Consider the following 17347-nt stretch of genomic DNA (forward strand, 5'->3'; position numbering starts at 1 on the left):
CTGGAGGTATACCATCCCTGATTTCAAGCTGTACAACAGAGCAATAATAAAAAAAAAAACCCACATAAAAACAGACACGTTGAACATTGGACTTGAATTGAACATCCAGATATAAATCCACATACCTCTGGACACTCTGGCTTTTTTATTAAAAACAAAACAAAACAAAACAGGTGTCTATGAAGACCCAATGGAAAAAAGAAAGTTTCTTCAACAAATGGTGCCGGGCAAACTGGATGGCCACATGTAGAAGAATTTAAATAAATCTATACTTATCACCCTGCACAAAACTCAACTCCAAATAGATCAAAGACCTCAACATAAAATTAGGCGCACTGAACCTGATAGAAGAGAAAGTGTGGAATAACGCTGAATTCAGTTGGCACAGGAGACAGCTTCCTGAACAGAACACTGCCAGCACAGGCACCGAGATCAGCGATGAGTACATGGGACCAAGTGAAGCCGAGAAGCTTCTGCATAACAAAGGACACCATCATTTGGACAAAGCTGTAGCCTACAGAATGGGAAAAAGGTTTTACCAACTACACATCCAATAGAGGACTAATAACTAAAATATAGAAAGAACTCAAAATACTAGATAGCAAGAAAACAAACCAATTTAAAAATGGGGCACAGATCTAAACAGAGAACTCTCAAAAGAGGAATCTCAAACGGCTGTGAAACAATTAAACAAATGTTTAACAGTCTTAATCATCAGGGAAAATGTAAATCCAAACTACTTTAAGATTCCATCTTACGCCTGTCAGAATGGCTAAGATAATAACATAAGTGACAGCTCATGCTGGTGAGGATGTGGAATAAGGGGAACACTGCTCCATTGCTGGGGTAGTGTAAACTTATACAGCCATTATGGACATCAAGTGTGGCTGTTCCTAAGAAGGATGGGAATTATCTGCCTCAAGATCCACTCTAGCACTCTTGAGCATATATCCAAAGGATGCTTCCTCTCATAGAAACACTTGTTCAGCTATGTTCATATATATAATAGCTAGAAATTGGAAACAACTTGGATGTTCTTCAAGAGAAGAAGGGATAAAGAAAATAAAGATACACTTACACAACAGAATATTACTCAGCCATTAGGAAGATGAAATGGTTGGACATGTAATCCTAGCACTTGGGGAGGCAGAGGCAGGTGGATCTCCATGAGTTCAAAGTCATCTTGGTCTACAAAGCAAGTCTGGGACAGCCAAGGCTACACAGAGAAACCCTGTCTGGAAAAACAAACAAAAACAAACATACAAAAAGCAGGTAAATGGACTTAGAAAAAAAATCACCCAGAATGAGCTAATCCAGACCTAGAAATATGGTGGTATGTTTTCACTTGTATTTGGATATTAACTGTTAAGTCAATGATAATCAGGCTACAATCCACAGAAGCAGAGATTAGGTATAGAGTAAGGGACTAGGGAGAACAGATAGATCTCATTAGGAAAGGGAAATAGAATAGTGATGGATGGATGAATGGATGGGAGCAGAGGCTGGAACAGGAGGATCAAGTGAGGATGGGGAGGGAAGAGGAGACAAGGAAGGGAATATGGGGAGAGAATTAAAATTAAGGATCATTTGAGGGGTTATATGGAAACCTAATAAAGTAGAAGCTTTCTAAAATACATACATATATGAGGTGATCCAATTGAAATTACCAAAGAATTGGAGAGACAAAGCCCCAACTGGCCATTTCTTGTCACCAAATGAAGCTTTCAGTTACAGGATTGGGCCACACCTAATTGAGTTATTGGCCAAAGGGATCCCATGGAGAATCTCTAACCTAGGCTGTTGCCAAGGCCCTAGGTTGTTCTCCACAAACTGACAGTGAGGCTCTATTGCTGAAGACAACACCTATACAACTCATTGAATATGGAGAGATTAAATTGGTGCCTATATAAAATTGTTACCCATATTGTTTCAGTGTTTTTGGGACTCAGAGTTACTCTGTATGCTACTAAAAGAAACGTAAACACCAACCCAGCCACAAACCCTTAGGACTGACAGTGGTGGCCTACCTGTAAGATGTGCTACTGCAGCGGTGGCACAAAACTTGGGGAAGAAACCAATTAATATCTGATTTGACCTGAGGTCCACTCCACACCCAACACTGCTTGGGTGATCAAGAACCAGTGACTATAGCCCAAGGACCTAGGGTAAATACTACTGTTCTTTAAAAAAATTAAAAAAGGAGCAATAAAATGACTTCTAATGAATAAATGACTTCTAATGACATTCTGCTGTGCAATACAGATCAGTGCTGTGTTTAGCCATCATCAAAGAATCTTCCTGGCTGGGTGGTGGCAGCACAAGCCTTTAATCCCAGCACCTAGAAGGCAGAGGCAGGCCTATCTCTTGTGAGTTTTAAGGCCAGCCTGGTGTACAGAGCAAGTTCCAGGACAGCCCGGACTACACAGAAAAACTCTGTCTCAAAAAACCCCACAAAAAAATGTTTTTCATCTGTAGCAGATGTGCACAAATACTTACATGCAGACATTTAGATTCAGAGAATGACACCTTGGAACACTTAGCCACACATCAAATTCTTCCCCTCAGGACTCAGGGAAGAGGAGACAGGAAGAGTGTAATAGCCACAGGGCATAGAGGACTTTTAAGAAAACAGAGCCAACTAAATCAACATGATCCAAGTTCATATGAAGTCACAGAGACTGAGGCAGCCATGCACAGGGCCTGCATGGCTCTGCACCAGGGCCTCTTTGAATATATTATGGCTTTCAGTTTAGTGTTTTGGGCGATTCCTGAATGTGTAAACAAATAGGTGTCTGTTTCTTGGGCCTTCTTTTGGGCTCTTGTCCTTCTGTTTGTTTTTTTCTAACTTCATGTGTTAGAAGCCTGTTTCTTTCTAATGAGAGACCGAAAGGGAGTGGATCCATATGGAGGGAAGGTGGGAAGGAACTGGGAGAAGTAGAGGGAAGGGAAATTGAAATCAGGATATATTATGTAAGGGGGAAAAAAATCTGTTTTCCTTTTTTTTTTTTTTTTTTTTTTTTTTTTGAGACAGGGTTTCTCTGTGTAGCCTTGGCTGTCCTGGACTTGCTTTGTAGACCAGGTTGGCCTCGTCTGCCTCTGCCTGCTTGAATGCTGGGATTACAGGCATGCGCCACCTCGCCTGGCAAAAAAATTCTATTTTTAAAAAAAAGGGGGAAAAAAACCAAGAAAGCAGCCTCAGTCACACAGAAAAAGCATTATGCATCATGACTAAATAAAAATCATTTCAAGAAAGCAAGGGTGGTTTAACATAGAAAAAAATCAACTAATGTGATAATACTAGGAAAGGACCCCTCCCATCATGTATGTTCAGTATGTTCACAAAGGTATTTGCAAAATACAATTCTTTCATTTCCTAAAACAAGACAAAACAAAACATTTGATAAACTAGGATTAGGGGAGAATTGTATTACCAGATAAAAGGTATCACACTTAATGATAGACATTTGAATGTCTTCCTCTAAGAAAGGCATTGTGATTGAGCCAGGAGAGGTGGCATACCTGTCTTTAATCCTTCCTAGACTCAGCAGCAGAGGCAGGTGGGTCTCTGTGAATTCCAGACCAGCCTGCTCTGTGTAGGGAATATCAAGACCTGCCAAGGTACACCATGAGACCCTGTCTCTAAAAAAAAAAAAAAAAAAAATCCTGTGATTGGAAAGGAAGAGGTAAAATGGCCTTATAAAGTTGCAGATTACAGCACTGTGTTGTATGTGTGTATATATGTATCATACACATATATAATTACTTATATTTTTGGATAGGGTCTCATGTACCCCAGGCAGGTCTTAAATCTGTTGTGTATCTATCTGAGTATGACTTTGAGCTTCTGATACTCAGGCCTCTATTTCTCATGTTTTTGGGTGCTGCCATGCCCAGTTTATAAAAAATGTATTTCTGTGTACTAGTAAGGAATAACTCAAACATGAAATGACATACCATTTGAAAATATGAATTGCCTAGGAACTAAACAAATACAAGTTGTACAATGATGTCTGAGAATCATGACTGACAGAAGACTTTCCTCAGTGAAGATATCTGTATGCTAATATCTACAGCAGTGGTTCTCAGCCTTCCTAATGCTGTGACCCTTTAATACAGTTCATGTTGTGGTGACCCCCAACCATAAAATTTTCATTGCTACGTCATAACTGTAATCTTGCTGCTGTCATGATTCATAATGTAAATACCTGTGTTTTCCAGTTGTCTTAAGTGACCCCTCTGAAAGCCTCATTCAACCTCCAAAAGGGGTCACAACTCACAGGTTGCTGATCTGGAGGCAGTTTTTCTATTACTCTTACACCCACTCAGCTCCTTGAAATGTGATAAACTTGATTTTCTTCCCTCAAAAATATTTAAACTATCAGTACTTCATAAAGTTGATCTACACAATTATCAAACAAACAAAAAACCTAAAATCCACATTTCTAGCTGAATATTTGCAGAATTAAACAAGATTTTTCTAAAATTCCTGTAAAATGCAATATCCAAAACAATTTCAAGAAAGTAAGTATGTAAGTTGTAGGACTACCATCTTGATTTCAGAATTCATGATTGTAAGCTGTAGCAATCAATAGCCATAAGAAATTAAGAGGATAGACATGTTATGGAGTGACAGGAATTGAGGACTGAGAGATTAGGTCTACATTGGTGGTGGTTTTAGCCTCTGAAGTCAGGCCTTTATGAGGCACAGTTATGTTTGATTGACAGGATGTTTCTGCATGTGATCCTTTGTTAACAGTTGCTCTGAACTTTGTCTGCTGTCCCACCTTAGCATTTTTCCCTGGTGTCTTTTCAGTGCGGATGGGGAAGTGAAGCACTGTGTGATCTACAGCACTGCTCGAGGATATGGCTTTGCAGAACCCTACAACCTTTACAGCTCGCTCAAGGAGCTGGTGCTCCATTACCAGCAGACATCCCTGGTCCAGCACAATGACTCCCTCAATGTCAGGCTCGCTTACCCTGTCCACGCACAGATGCCCTCACTCTGCAGATAAGCGAGGGGAAGAGACATGCTCTCCAGCAGTTTTTCCTGCGGTTTTTATTAGACTCCGGTGAGGGCATTCTTTCTACGTAGACTGCTTGTTTTGCACAAGTGATTCTGTGAATGTGAAATGGAGAGGCCAAGCAGTAGCTGGCCAGGATTTGGGGATAAATGAGGGGCCCAGGGTCTCTGGACTCAAGTTGTGCTGCTGCACTGACATACTAAGCTGGAAGCAGATATTGGTTTCATAGGCGTTTTGTTTTGTTGTCAGGCACCTTTGAAAGAACAGTTAAACTTGTTTGGGGTGGGGATGGGGTGGGGATGGGGTGGGGATGGGGCCTTTATTTGGAAGCCTCTGAAGAGTCCATGTCCTCTTGTCTTCAACTCTTTTGAGAATAGAGCAGGTCATGGTTCTGCTGGGAGTTGTTTTGCTTTGATAGTCTCTCCCCCACCAAATAAGAAGCCAAGTCTGGCTTTGTGGTAAAATGGGGTTTGGTTTGGAGGAAGGAAAAAAAAAAAAAAAACAACCAAAGGAAAATAGGGAGGTGTGGGGTTTCATTTACAGAATCTAAACTAAGGAGGCGAAAGACTCCTTTAATTGATGTTACTTTTAATTGTACCAATGTAATTTAGACTTCAGCATCTTACCATCTCCTCCCTCTAAAGCACTGTGTTCATAAACCAACAAAGCAGCATCACCAGACCAAGGTCTAAGGGGAGAAGGACACAGTAACTGAATGTACACTTCTGTATCAAAACTTGAAAGAAAACTAGAGATGTGAGTTTCAACAAACACTAAAATTGGTCAGTGTGTTTCCCTTTGCCCTGGCCTTGTTTCTCAGAGGTAAGGAATAGAATTATTTTGTGTGGATAGTGAAGTTGGTGCTTATGTGGTGTTTCTTTAGTCTAATGAATGATGTTTGAAACCTTCGTAAGTTGTTTTATGAGTAAAGAAAAGGTGCAATCCAGTGCTTTTAGATGGCTTGATATACCAAATAGAGAACAACATTGTTGTGTGCTTCCCCAGGTTTAAAAGCCTTGCCAAAACTATACAAGGGTTAATATGCCTTCATTTCCCCTTCCTTTTCTGGGTAGGGTTTAGGGAGCCATAGGTAGCTAGAGGAGGACTCAGTTTATGGTCAGAGACCTCAGTAAATCACGGACACATGGGCCCTGGTGTCCAGGGTGAAAGGCCCATTGTATTACATGTTATTCTATACTGTGGTTGAACTTTTGCCAGAAGAGGGGATAGCATTGGAGTTCAGACTATCTGGGGAAATAATCTACAGGCTTTTCTATTTATTTGCCTTTTATTGTGAGCCTTCCAGTAAGGCAGTGGGCATAGCCTGCCCTCATGCTTCAGTAACTGTGATTTTAGGCCAGGAATCTTCTGCTCCATGTGGTTTAGACCTTCCAGCTAAGTGAAGTGAGGTAGAGGGCAGACATCTATTCCTGGCTTCACACTCTGTTAAATGAGTCCAGCTGCTCAGAGCCAATCCTGGAGCCTTAACAGGCTCAGTGTGACTCAGCTGGCTGAGCTCAGTGAAGTGCAGCAGGCATTCTAGTTGGACAAGATAAGCAGCCTGTACCTGAGTCTTGGCTCATAAGGCTTATAATCAGGGAAGATTGAGTTTGGGGGCCAAAACAAAGATGAATGTGACTTTCCCTGAGCACTTACTCTGGTGACAGTGTCTAGAATGAGCTGCAGTATAGAGATAGACAGATCAACAGTTTTGGAAAATCATCACAATGAGGATAGGAAGGAAAGGGCATGTTATTTATTGTCGGCTTCTCTTTGCTGATGCTCCAATATGGAATGAGAGGAAATTGACCTCCCTCAGCCACTGTTGAAGGCCTTCCGTTTTTCAAAATTGCCAGCTTGAAATCTTGCTCAGTTTACCAAGTAATGTCAGGCTATTTGCTGATTGGCATACCTATGTGACTTCACACCTGATGTTGAAATTGCTGAAGCCATTACATGCTCAAGATTAGGTGCAAGGAATCCCTACCATCTGACACTAAATTTTTAGTTGGTCCTGAATGCTTTTTTCCCCCCACAATTAAGTAAAAATGAAATAGGATACACAACTTTAGTGTTGAATAATGTCATTATTTTATAGGCAGACATGGAGGATGTACAGGAGAAAGCATCTTAACATCTACACCTAGGCTAGACTGTGGAAGTTTTTCAGTCCTTTATTCCTTTAAGTGATCACTTTGTGGGGGCTGAGACCCAGGATCATTTTAAAAATTGGAATTTATATTTTTCTGACAAGTTGCCACATGATTTACTTGATCCTGAGCTGTGGAGATGGCATAAGGACCAGTCTCCTAACAGTAGCCCAGGTGTCTGAGGGAGTCAACATGCTGCTATTTATTGCTCCATGGCTCAGAAGCAGGTATTTTCTTCTTCCCAAATCTAGCTCAATGTTTTGTCCCATAATCTGGGTCCTGGCATTGTCTCTTTTGATATCTTAACTGTAGTCTCATTGACCGAAGAAGAGGTAAAGATACACGGCTTTTTTTTTTTTTTTTTTTTTTTTTTTTTTAAATAACAAAACAGTGCTGTTTCTACCTGGCATAGTTGAAGCATAGGTAGGTTATCTATGTTCTTGTCACTGTTCCAGCCATGGATGAAGACATCCTATAGCTTCACTCCTAATACATAGGATCTCCACATTTACTTCATACTCCTTAAGCCAGTGTGACGTCTTCCCTGGCTCCTTGGTGCAAGGTACCAGCTCCATGCATTCTTCTGAGCTAAAAAAATAAAAATAAAAAACGTATCTGAGCAATTCCCTTTTTCTAGGATGATGTCTGCTGCTAGTTAGGACACCAGAGTAGATCTCTGTGAGGTCTCCATGCCACTATAAAACAGAGGGTCCATGTGTGGTCCTTTGCTGCCAATGCTCAGTCTCTACTTAGCTCTAGCCATTTGTGACAGCCAGCCTTGTTTCCTTACAAATCCTCGCATGTAACTTTGGTACCCTGTTGTTTCTTGTGAAGAATCTATTCTGTTGTCTTTGATGTAATAAAAAAATTCATGTAGTTTATGTAAAAATAACTGACTCAGAAGGAAGCCAATTGTACCTTGTGTTGGGACAATTCATAATGTAGTTCCTAGACCACTTTTGCAAATTGTTCTTGTCACCAAATGTGTTTGGACATTGCTGTGCATTTGTGGGGAAGGGGTGGGGGAAAGGTAAGGTGAGCACATTGTTGGGGCTTTTTTTTTTTTTTTTTTTTTTAAACCTTCTCCAAGACTTCTGGATGGTCTGGCCGACTTCCAGATGCAATAAAGACACTGCAGTGAAACACCTTTTTGTCTTCTTGGCATGGAGGGCAGTGGGCTTGAGGCCGTTAGGGAGGAAGGGGTTCTGCAGTCTTGGAGGCTAAACTGGGGCCACAAGAGGCTCTCTCTCCTGTGAGAGGAAGTCAATACAACAAACCTATCTACCCCAAAGAGCACGCAAACTCAAATACTAATTAAAAAAATTAAATGAGAACCATTTCTTCCCCTTAACACCCATTTCAATGTATATTTTATTGGTTTTCATGCCAATAAGCATTTTCTCATTATAATCTGGGGTTAGGAGAAACTGACTTAGTCTTCTAGTTTGTCACTTTATCCATGTACAAGGTGTAAATTACCTCCTGCCTATTGCTCCTTGAAATCTCCAATAGGACATAGTGTCTTTGAGATTATTTTCTCCTTTTTTTTAAATCACAATAGGTAGCTCTCTTCCAACCAATGCCATCCTTCATATATATTTTTGGACTCTATTTCCTTTCACCTCTGGAATATTTTTTTTTTTTCCACTCAGTTCCTCAGGTGGATCATTCCCATTTTACATTTTAAAATGGCTGGGCGTATAGCACTAGAGATAGCCGTTTTTCTAGAAGACCCAAGTTTAGTTTCTGGTACCCACATGGCAGATTTAAAAACATCACGGTTCCAGGGGATGTGACAGCCTATCTGGCCTTGTGGCACTACATGCATTTACAAAACAAATTGGGTGTCCTTATTCATGCCCTTCCCTTATTTTCCTCTCTTCATAGCAAGAGCTGCCGCAATGGCTATTTCCTCACTTGAAATTTCTCTATGGGTCATTACTCAAAACTGTAACCTGAAATGTTAAATAACCAATGTTTCTGTTTTCTTCACTAAATCCACTCCACTACAACCCATTCACCTAATTTTCTTCTGACAAGTCTCATCTCTGTGGCTTTTCTAGTCTCACCTTAGGCCTCTTTACCTAGCTTGCTTCCATCCATCACTGAATTCACCTACTTATATCTAGGCAAGACCACTGTAAGATATCTCATATTCAGTATATTGAATGTAGCACATGAATAATGCAGGGTGTGGTGCTCTGAATTAGAATGGCCCCAACAGGCTCATGTCTTAAGTACTTGGTCCCAGTTGGTGAAACTGTTTGGGAAGGACAAAAAGGTGTGACCTTGTTGGAAGGATGTCAGTTGGGGTGGGCTTTGAGGTTTCAAGGCTCCCAGCATTCCTTCTCTGCCTCCTGCTTGAGGACCAAGCTGTAAGTTCCCGGCTTTTTGCTGTCATGCTAATGTTCCACTACCACGGATTTAAACCCTCTAAAACCTTAAACCCAATTAAACTTTCTTTTTAAAGTTTCTGTCCGTAATCATAGGTTTTGTTTTGAAGACATGGTGGATGTAGCCTTGCCTGTCCTGGAGTTCACTATGTAAACCAATCTGGCCTCCAAACTTAAGAGGTACTCCTGCCTCTTGCCTCCTTCAGTTTGCTCCGCCATACCTGCTGGATCTAACTTCTAATTGAGGATCTCATTCCCTATTTCAATTTTTTTTTTTTTTTTTTGTACTGGCAGTGTCTACTAAGTGTTGAGGGGCCTTTTGGGTTTCCTTTCTCATTTCACTCTGTATGTTTCCCAGGCAGTCCTTATCTTATATAGTTTTAATTACCACCTATCGCCTCATAGTTCCTTGTTGTTGACAAGTTTGTGCACTATTCCCTGGCTTATGTGAACCACTGCAGCCTGTCTATACTACAGCCAGAGAATAGACAGGCTAAAGCAAACCTGGTACCATGTAACCTGAAGTTGTCTTGAGAAACTCCTCACACTCAGCAGTGTTTCACTTGGGTTGATGCCCTTGTATTTATATCACAACATGACCGGTGGCTGGGCTTCCTCCCACTCTCACTTCCAACCTCCTAGGACTGTTTCCAGAAAACTGAAGTGCTTCCTTCCTCCTATCTACCACCTTCACCTATGCTCTGGTGCTTCTGACATGAGATAATCACTACCTTCTTAGCCATCCTGTGATCTTCCAGGCTAACCTGTGACCTGTTTTCATGACCCAGTACAGCAGCTCAGGCTTTGCAGCTAACACATAACAAGAAGTTACACAACTATCAGAAATGAATAAGGCAGGCATCCCAGATGGACCAAATATCCCTTGGAGCCATCAAGTCTTCTAAGCCTTGACATACCAAGCCTGGTTCCCTGTCCTGTGATGCTATGAACTCTGACCGTAGCACCTGATGTACTTCTATTCCGAAACAGAAGCAAACCATATATAACCCTAGCTACTAGCACATAGCTTTTATGTAGAAAAGCTTCTGTTCATGTTGTATAGGAACCTGTTATTGTCAATCAAATTTCTGGTGTCTTCCCCACACAGAATGACAAAGCTGCAGTAGTCCAGGAGACCAATCTCCAGGTCTTCCAGTACTTCTGTCAGAGGTAGGCATTTGATTATGGGGCAGGTAGCAAAACCATCAGTTCAGTGATTTTGGAATTCTGGCCTTACCAGAGAGAATCTTCCAGATTCTCTACCATCTTTACCACACCACCAAGCCTGCTTCCTGCCCTGTAGTGTTACATCCCCTTACCTACCTTACCTACCCCCTGGGTCCCCTGTATATTTCCTCTGTCTTTCCCTCCCAAACACTACCTACCAGTACAGTTCTAATCATTAAGGGCTGCTCACTGCAATATTTACCAGCAGAAGCCCCAACCTACAACAGCCCAGAAACAGTCTGTCACTAAATAAATAGGCCTCTCAGCATTTTATGAAGCCACTAGACCTTCTATTTTGAAGCTCTTTCCTCTCTTGGACCTTGTGTTTTGAAATGTGTATTGACTGAACACTGGACCTTTTTTGGGGTAGACATTTCTACCACTGAGCTACACCTCCCAACCCCTTGCCTTTAATATTGCTGTGCCAGTGGTGTCATTGTGATAAAATATAGTTCATTTCCATATATTTTATTTCCTTCTGGATACCCCATATATAGCTCAAAGTAAACAAATCCCAAGTTAAAACTCATCGCCTCCTTGTGCTTTTTCTTACTAGGGAGATAAAGGTTCTAGAATCAGAGGCTCAAGGTCTAATTCCAGCTCTGTCCAAACTGTATTGCCTTGGGCAAGAAAACTCATTTCCTTATCTAGCAAGCTGGAGTATTAGTGGCCACAAATCCTCTTTCATTGCTCTGTAGTCTCAGAGCGGGTTTGTTCCTTGTGTACACTGGTGACTATGCAGGACAGTAAGCCACAGTCTGTCCTTGAACAAGACCTAGTTCCACTTTTAATTCTTTGAACATAGTCGGTGTATCGTATATGCTACATTATGGCCATTCTCTCCTGAGCCACTCCCTACTCTTACACCAGAAAACTTACTATCCAGCATAGTAACTTACTATGTCCGAGCTCACTTATTTCATGATTTGAGAAATGCAGCTGGATTAGGTTCTCTTCCTGAGACAGGGAATTTAGTTTTTACAATCCCTGCAGCAAAAGGCCCCAGGCTGACGACAGTCCTGTGTATAATGACCAATGGAAAGAAGCAAACAAAGGCCAAGATGGTTTCCAGGAGGGTGTATTACACAGGTGAGTGCAAGGAAAGCAAACAACTGCTATGTTTGCTTTAAAAGCTCATCTGATGTCAGTGCTAAGTCCTGATGCTTTTGCTGGCCCCCAAGTTCTTGGCTTCTCCAGAGCAGGCTGGGCCCAGTTTCTGGGCTCAGGGAGTGGGCTCTGCATGGAATGTCCTGCCTTGTATCTCCTGAGGCATCAGGCACTTCGGTGATGCTCAGGGCTGGTTCCTCTTTCTCCATTTGTTCACATTCAGACTCCCATAACCAGTTTTGGCTGGGGACCTCACGAAGTGGATAGGTCAGCCCAGCGACGCTAGGTGGCTGTGGCTTCTCTTGCTCAGGAGATAGGTTCTTAGAAAGAGTTGGAACTGTGGTGCCTACATCTTGAGAATTAGTTGGTTCACCTGTCCTTGTTATCTTCTTGTTTGGGGATGCCCTGTCTGGACCTTCAATAAGGAATTTCCAGGACCATGTCCCCGGGTTTTCAGAGGTGGAGGTGGCGGCAGAACAACTGGTAGGGGTAAGTTCTGAAGAGCTGGGACAAAGTGTAGCTAGTGCCTGTGTGTGGAGGTGCTGGGCCTTCCAGCAGCCTTCAGAGGGTGTGGGGCTTGTGGGCCCAGACCTACTCAGGCTAGGGACTTGTAAGGAGTTGGCAGCTTCCTCAAAGGCTTGTGGCCTCCAGAGCCTCCTCTGGCAGCGTCCAGGAACTTCTATTTGGGGGGAACCTAGTATCACCCCTGTTAATAGGCCTGAGAGTACAGGACCCTGGTTCTTTAGATCCCTGTGCAAGAAAGTGTCCTCTTCTCTACCCTCTCCTGAACTTTTAGGGGGTAGATTCTGGCCCAGTTCTGGGTGGGGCCCCAATCTTGGCTCCTGTGTGGTTTGGCTGTTTTCAGGATCCTCATCAGTGTCATCTTCTGAGGAATCTACTTCCCGGATAGCTTCTTGTTTTTGCAGTGACTCTCGGCGTTCAGCTCGATCCTGCCGGAGGGTCCCCAGGGCCCGTGAAGGAGCAGGCTGCAGCACCCCCTTTCCTGGAAGTGGACCTTTCCCAGATAGCACACTTCTGGTTCCAATTACCTCCAGAGGGCTGGCTTCCCTGGGTGGCAATTCCTTCTTTAGCTCGCTGTGGGGCAGATCAAGACTATGCTTTCGGGACGGCGCTAACTTCTTCTCAGCAGCTGCCAGTGCAGCTGCCAGCTTCTCAGCAGACTGCACCCTCTTAAGTAGTGGGGAACGGGGAGGCTCTGCACTTTTGGGCCGTGAGAGTTGCCTACCTAGTGGAGGAGATAAGTGAAGTTTGGTAGGAAAGGCCTGAGATCCATGCCCCGACAAGGGTGATGGGGAACGCTGAGGCGAAGCTGCTGCTGCTGGTGGAGAAGGGGTGTGGGCCAAAGGTGACAGTGGGATGCTGCCTGCTGACTTGCGCCGTGGAGAGCGGTACTGGCGCTGGAGCTTGGGTGCCAGACCATGTAGTGAGCTGGGCCGTGTGTGTCCAGAGCCAGCAGGGGAGCTGGGCACACTGGAGCTGGGAGAGCTGCTCTGTGATGAATTCCCTCCCACTTTGGATAGTTACATGGATGGATGGACAAACAGAAAAAGAAACATCAGTGTTAGCTGTTAGAAGTTACCAAGTGGCAAGGCAGAACTTAGTCCTAGAATGGCCCTAAGACTTTATACTACTGAAGAGCTAGAGTCCACTTAATCTCCACCCACTCTCCTCCCACCGATTCCTCCTGAGATTTGTGGTTCTTCAAGGGTGGGCTCAAAGAGGTTTAGAGTGGGGCCCATGGGAAGCAGAAGGCTCAGGTTCATTCCTAGTTCCCAAGGGGTGGTTTCTGATTGCAGGGGGACCCCTGTACCTGAGTGTACAGCATCAGGGGCTACCCGGTAGCCCTGAGGAGGAGATCGGGGAGACAGGCTGTGGCTGTGTGTTGGAGAGCCCGGACCACTCTCCCCTGAGGACAAGGAGCGGTTAAGCGAAGAAAGGCTGCGGCTGGTGTGTAGCAAGGAGGCCTGCTTGGTGATCTTCCGGAACAGGGAGCTTTTTTTTCTGCTGTAGAGATAAGGGCACATCATACTACAGGCCTGGAACAAATGTAAACACCAGGCTCCTAGGGTAGGCCTCGGGACCAAGTCTGTCTCACCTTTCTTGCCCATCCTTGCCCCGGCTCCGTTTGCTCCTTCTGGCCATCTTGGCTTTGTAGCTGCCTTTCCTAGCTGGCCCCACTTTAATGGATGTGTTCTCCAAGGGAGTTGTTGAAATTGATACCTTGTTTCCACTCTGGGAAGCCAAGCAGAGAAAAGCATCAAACTCTGGCTAAGGGTGACCATTATTTTCTTGTCTTGTCCTCACCCTTCCTGCTCCATAGCTTCAGCTTTTGTTCTTTCATAACAAGCACGGTTTTCCCTCAGATGATAAAAATGATTCCAAGTGGCACCCCAGAGAGGCTTAGGAATGGGAAGACAGCAGGGCCTCTCCTGTCCTGCTCATTAGTCTAACTTGCAGTTTAGAAGGGCCCCTGGGCTTTGGCCAGCAAAGGTTAATTACCATATGAAGAAAATCTCCTGTACTGCACATTCAAATTCTGCACATCCCTACATCTATCCTTAATGATAGATGTATGGGTATCTGACCTTCCCACTCCCCTTAGCTAGTCCAGGCCATAAGTCTAGGCCAATCACGCACCACACAGACAACATTCCCAGCACTAACCTTCAGAATAAGCTCCACCACTTCTGTATGGACTAGGCCATGCACAGGCTCACCATTGACATGGGTGATGAGGTCACCCTGACGAAGCCCTGCTTCACTGGCTGGACCACCATCCTCCACATGCTGCCCCAGGAAGAGAAAGAGTCTTTAATTTGGAGCCTAGTTCTGCTGCTGTTGAGCCCTGAACACCACCCTTTGGTTTCTGTGAGTAATGTGGGCAGATAGGCTCTGGTGAGGGAGGGCGGAGTAACAAAGCCTGGACAGCAGCCTGGCCCGACATACCCACACCATGTGGTGCACAGTGTAGACATCTGAGTCACCCATGTAGACACGAATGGCTCTCAAGGTGAAGCCATACTTCTTGCCAGCTCGGTGAATGATGATGGGAGGCCTCAAGCTGCCAAGGGCTGGCAAGAAGTCCCTGCTTGGAGAAGAGTCCCTGGATGATGGATTAGATGACTGGGAATGCGGGGACATGGGGCTGGCCAATGGTGAGCAGGCATGGTGTTCTGGAGAAACAGAAGCCAAGACTTAGTGATCTTGACCTGGGCATCTTCCCCACAGGACTTGAATCACAAAACATCCTTATCTGCACAGAGCTTTTGGGGCTCAGGGTTATGGCGCCAACCTAGAGAATAGTGTAACTAGCATTTATGTGTGTGTGATGGACTATGGAAGCAAGCCATAAGCATTTAAGCATCACAGTTATCCTGTGAGCTCATTATTTATAGCCAATTAAAAATTTTAAATAGTTTATTTTTATTTTATGTGAACTGGTGTTTTGCCTGCATGTATGTCTGTGTGAGGGTATTGAATACTCTGGAACTGAGTTACAGACAGTTGTGAGCAATGTGGGTGCTAGGAATTTAACCGGAGCCCACTGATGCATCTCTCTAGCCATAAGAGTTTCAAGTGTCAGACAATGTATTCAAGATCAGGAACCTTCAGTGCTGATGATCTGAATATTAGCTTTTTGCCCCAAAGCCTGTGCTCCTTAAGCCATACAATCCTGCCCTCTGGTGCACATGCATCCTATCAACACCAATCTTCAGAGACCTCCACTTGCATGGAAAGGAGGCAGCCTTTCAGATACCTATTTTACACCCCCCCCCAACTGCTGTGCAGCAACCCCTGCAGACCCCCAGCTTCCCATGTCCTTCCTATGAGTTTTACTTTAGTTCCCTGGTGGCCTTACCTGAAGGAATGAGGAGGGAAAGGGCTGTAGCTGAAGCTGACTTGATTACTTTGTTGACAGGGCGAGTGTTGCGCTTCTCTATAGAGTCCCCTGAGAGCAACCGGTGACGAGCCCTTCGCACAGCTAGGTCGCTGATGGCTTTGGCTGCAGCTTCCTCAGCTAGTTGTGGAGGCTCATGGCCTCGTGTCTCCACGGCTGTGGGCCCAAGAACACGGTAAGATCTGCAATAGAGCTCAGCCTCCCTCCCTATCATACACACCAGCCTATGCCTTTCAGCATTATCTGGGCCACACCTGGACAAGACCCACTGCTTTGGCCAGAAGGCTCCTCATCCAGCTTCAGCTGCCTCTCCAACGGTCGTTCAGGAACAGGCCCAGATGAACCATCTCCAGATGGGGGCGTGAGGACCCATCTACCCTCCTGCTGTTGTCTCCGAGGGGTACTACTGGTCTCCTCAGGGCAACGAGGCCCATCTGGGAGGCCTGAACAGCGGTGTCGCACTGTCATTGGCGGACTTGAGTCACTCTCTGTGTGGGATGACTCAGACACAGACAGCCGCTTCCGTAACCTGTGAAACAGAGGGCCCAGGCAATGGGTGACCTGGACCAGGTGGCTTCTCTCGCCTGCCTCTGCTGAGGCTACTTTAGCGAGCCCCAGGTGCTTACATCTCGGGAGAACCAATCACCCAGCTTCGGTCTCGGCCCTTCAGCCCTGCCAAGCCATCTGAGCGATCTTCCTTCTCCTCACTCAGGCTGCGTTTGGTTGGGGGTGGTGTCTGGCGTTCTTCAAGCAGGGACAGCCGCTCCATGCTACTGTAAACCTGTGGCAACAAGAGACACATGGGATGGCTCTGACACATGTACCTTTAAAGGAACAAAGGCTCTCCCTGGGGTCTGACAGCCGTGTATCTGAGGGAACCCTTCCTTTCGCCCCACCTCTCTCCAAGCTGCGAAAGTGTTCTCCTGACCTGACTGGCAGGGCCTAGGGTGATCCCAGAAGCCCCTGCTCTATGTAGCCCTAGTCCTCTGAGCTCACGTTCTGGAAGTGGTCCTATCAGAATTCCCTGGGCCTGCCCCTTGGCAGGGTTTCTTCTCCCAATCCCCCAGCAGTCTGGGCTTCCTCAGTCACACCTTGCTGAACCTTGGAGAGCAGGAAGAAAACTGTCGGATCTCAAGGCATCCATCCTCACTCACTTCCTCTTCATCCTCAGAGTCCACATGGTGGTACCGTTCTGAACGAGCTGGACCAAATACACAGTTTAATTAGCTCCTAACCCAGGGATGCAGAGTCCTTTCTGAGAACATGCGGTCCATGCTCCACTTCACCCAACCAGCAGTCTTACTGTCAAAGTAGCTGGTATCATCCTCTGACTCCAGCTGAGGTATAAATTCAGCCTTCTGGCGAAGAAGTCCTGTCCAGTCCAGACCCATGAAGAACGGGTGCTGCTTCACCTCACAGGCACTACCTGCAGACAGAGCAGGTGTGGGGACAAGATTAGCTGCACAAAATGTAGAATATCAAGCCACGGAAGAAGGCAGGCCTGTGAAGTCTCAGTTTAAGTACTCCTTT

General features: G+C 44.9%; 2 protein-coding genes across 7 annotated transcripts in view; one reads left to right on the plus strand and one right to left on the minus strand.

Annotated features, from left to right (window-relative positions):
• Positions 1–7540, plus strand: part of Pik3r3 (phosphoinositide-3-kinase regulatory subunit 3) — an 81475-nt gene extending 73935 nt beyond the window's left edge. Inside the window, exon 12 of the mRNA XM_055618485.1 lies at positions 4814–7540. Coding sequence (XP_055474460.1) covers positions 4814–5012 — 199 coding nt within the window. The 3' untranslated portion in view covers positions 5013–7540. The remainder of the gene's footprint in view (positions 1–4813) is intronic.
• The window catches only part of Mast2 (microtubule associated serine/threonine kinase 2), a 161096-nt gene continuing 151273 nt past the window's right edge, over positions 7525–17347 (minus strand). For 2 of the 6 annotated variants that reach the window (XM_055618482.1, XM_055618480.1), the window contains 10 exons: positions 17121–17243; positions 16909–17018; positions 16444–16598; positions 16072–16346; positions 15779–15973; positions 14866–15092; positions 14584–14706; positions 14015–14151; positions 13730–13920; positions 11854–13429 (listed from right to left, as the gene is read on the minus strand). In XM_055618482.1, coding sequence (XP_055474457.1) covers positions 11907–13429; positions 13730–13920; positions 14015–14151; positions 14584–14706; positions 14866–15092; positions 15779–15973; positions 16072–16346; positions 16444–16598; positions 16909–17018; positions 17121–17243 — 3059 coding nt within the window. In that variant the 3' untranslated portion in view covers positions 11854–11906. Of the gene's footprint in view, positions 7760–11853; positions 13430–13729; positions 13924–14014; positions 14152–14583; positions 14707–14865; positions 15093–15778; positions 15974–16071; positions 16347–16443; positions 16599–16908; positions 17019–17120; positions 17244–17347 lie in introns of those variants that run through there. The other 4 variants (XM_055618481.1, XM_055618479.1, XM_055618483.1 and 1 more) reach the window with 3 other exon arrangements.

Source organism: Psammomys obesus, unplaced genomic scaffold (assembly GCF_907164565.1).
Source record: "Psammomys obesus unplaced genomic scaffold, mPsaObe1.curated_primary_1811, whole genome shotgun sequence".
Taxonomy (NCBI): Eukaryota; Metazoa; Chordata; class Mammalia; order Rodentia; family Muridae; genus Psammomys; species Psammomys obesus.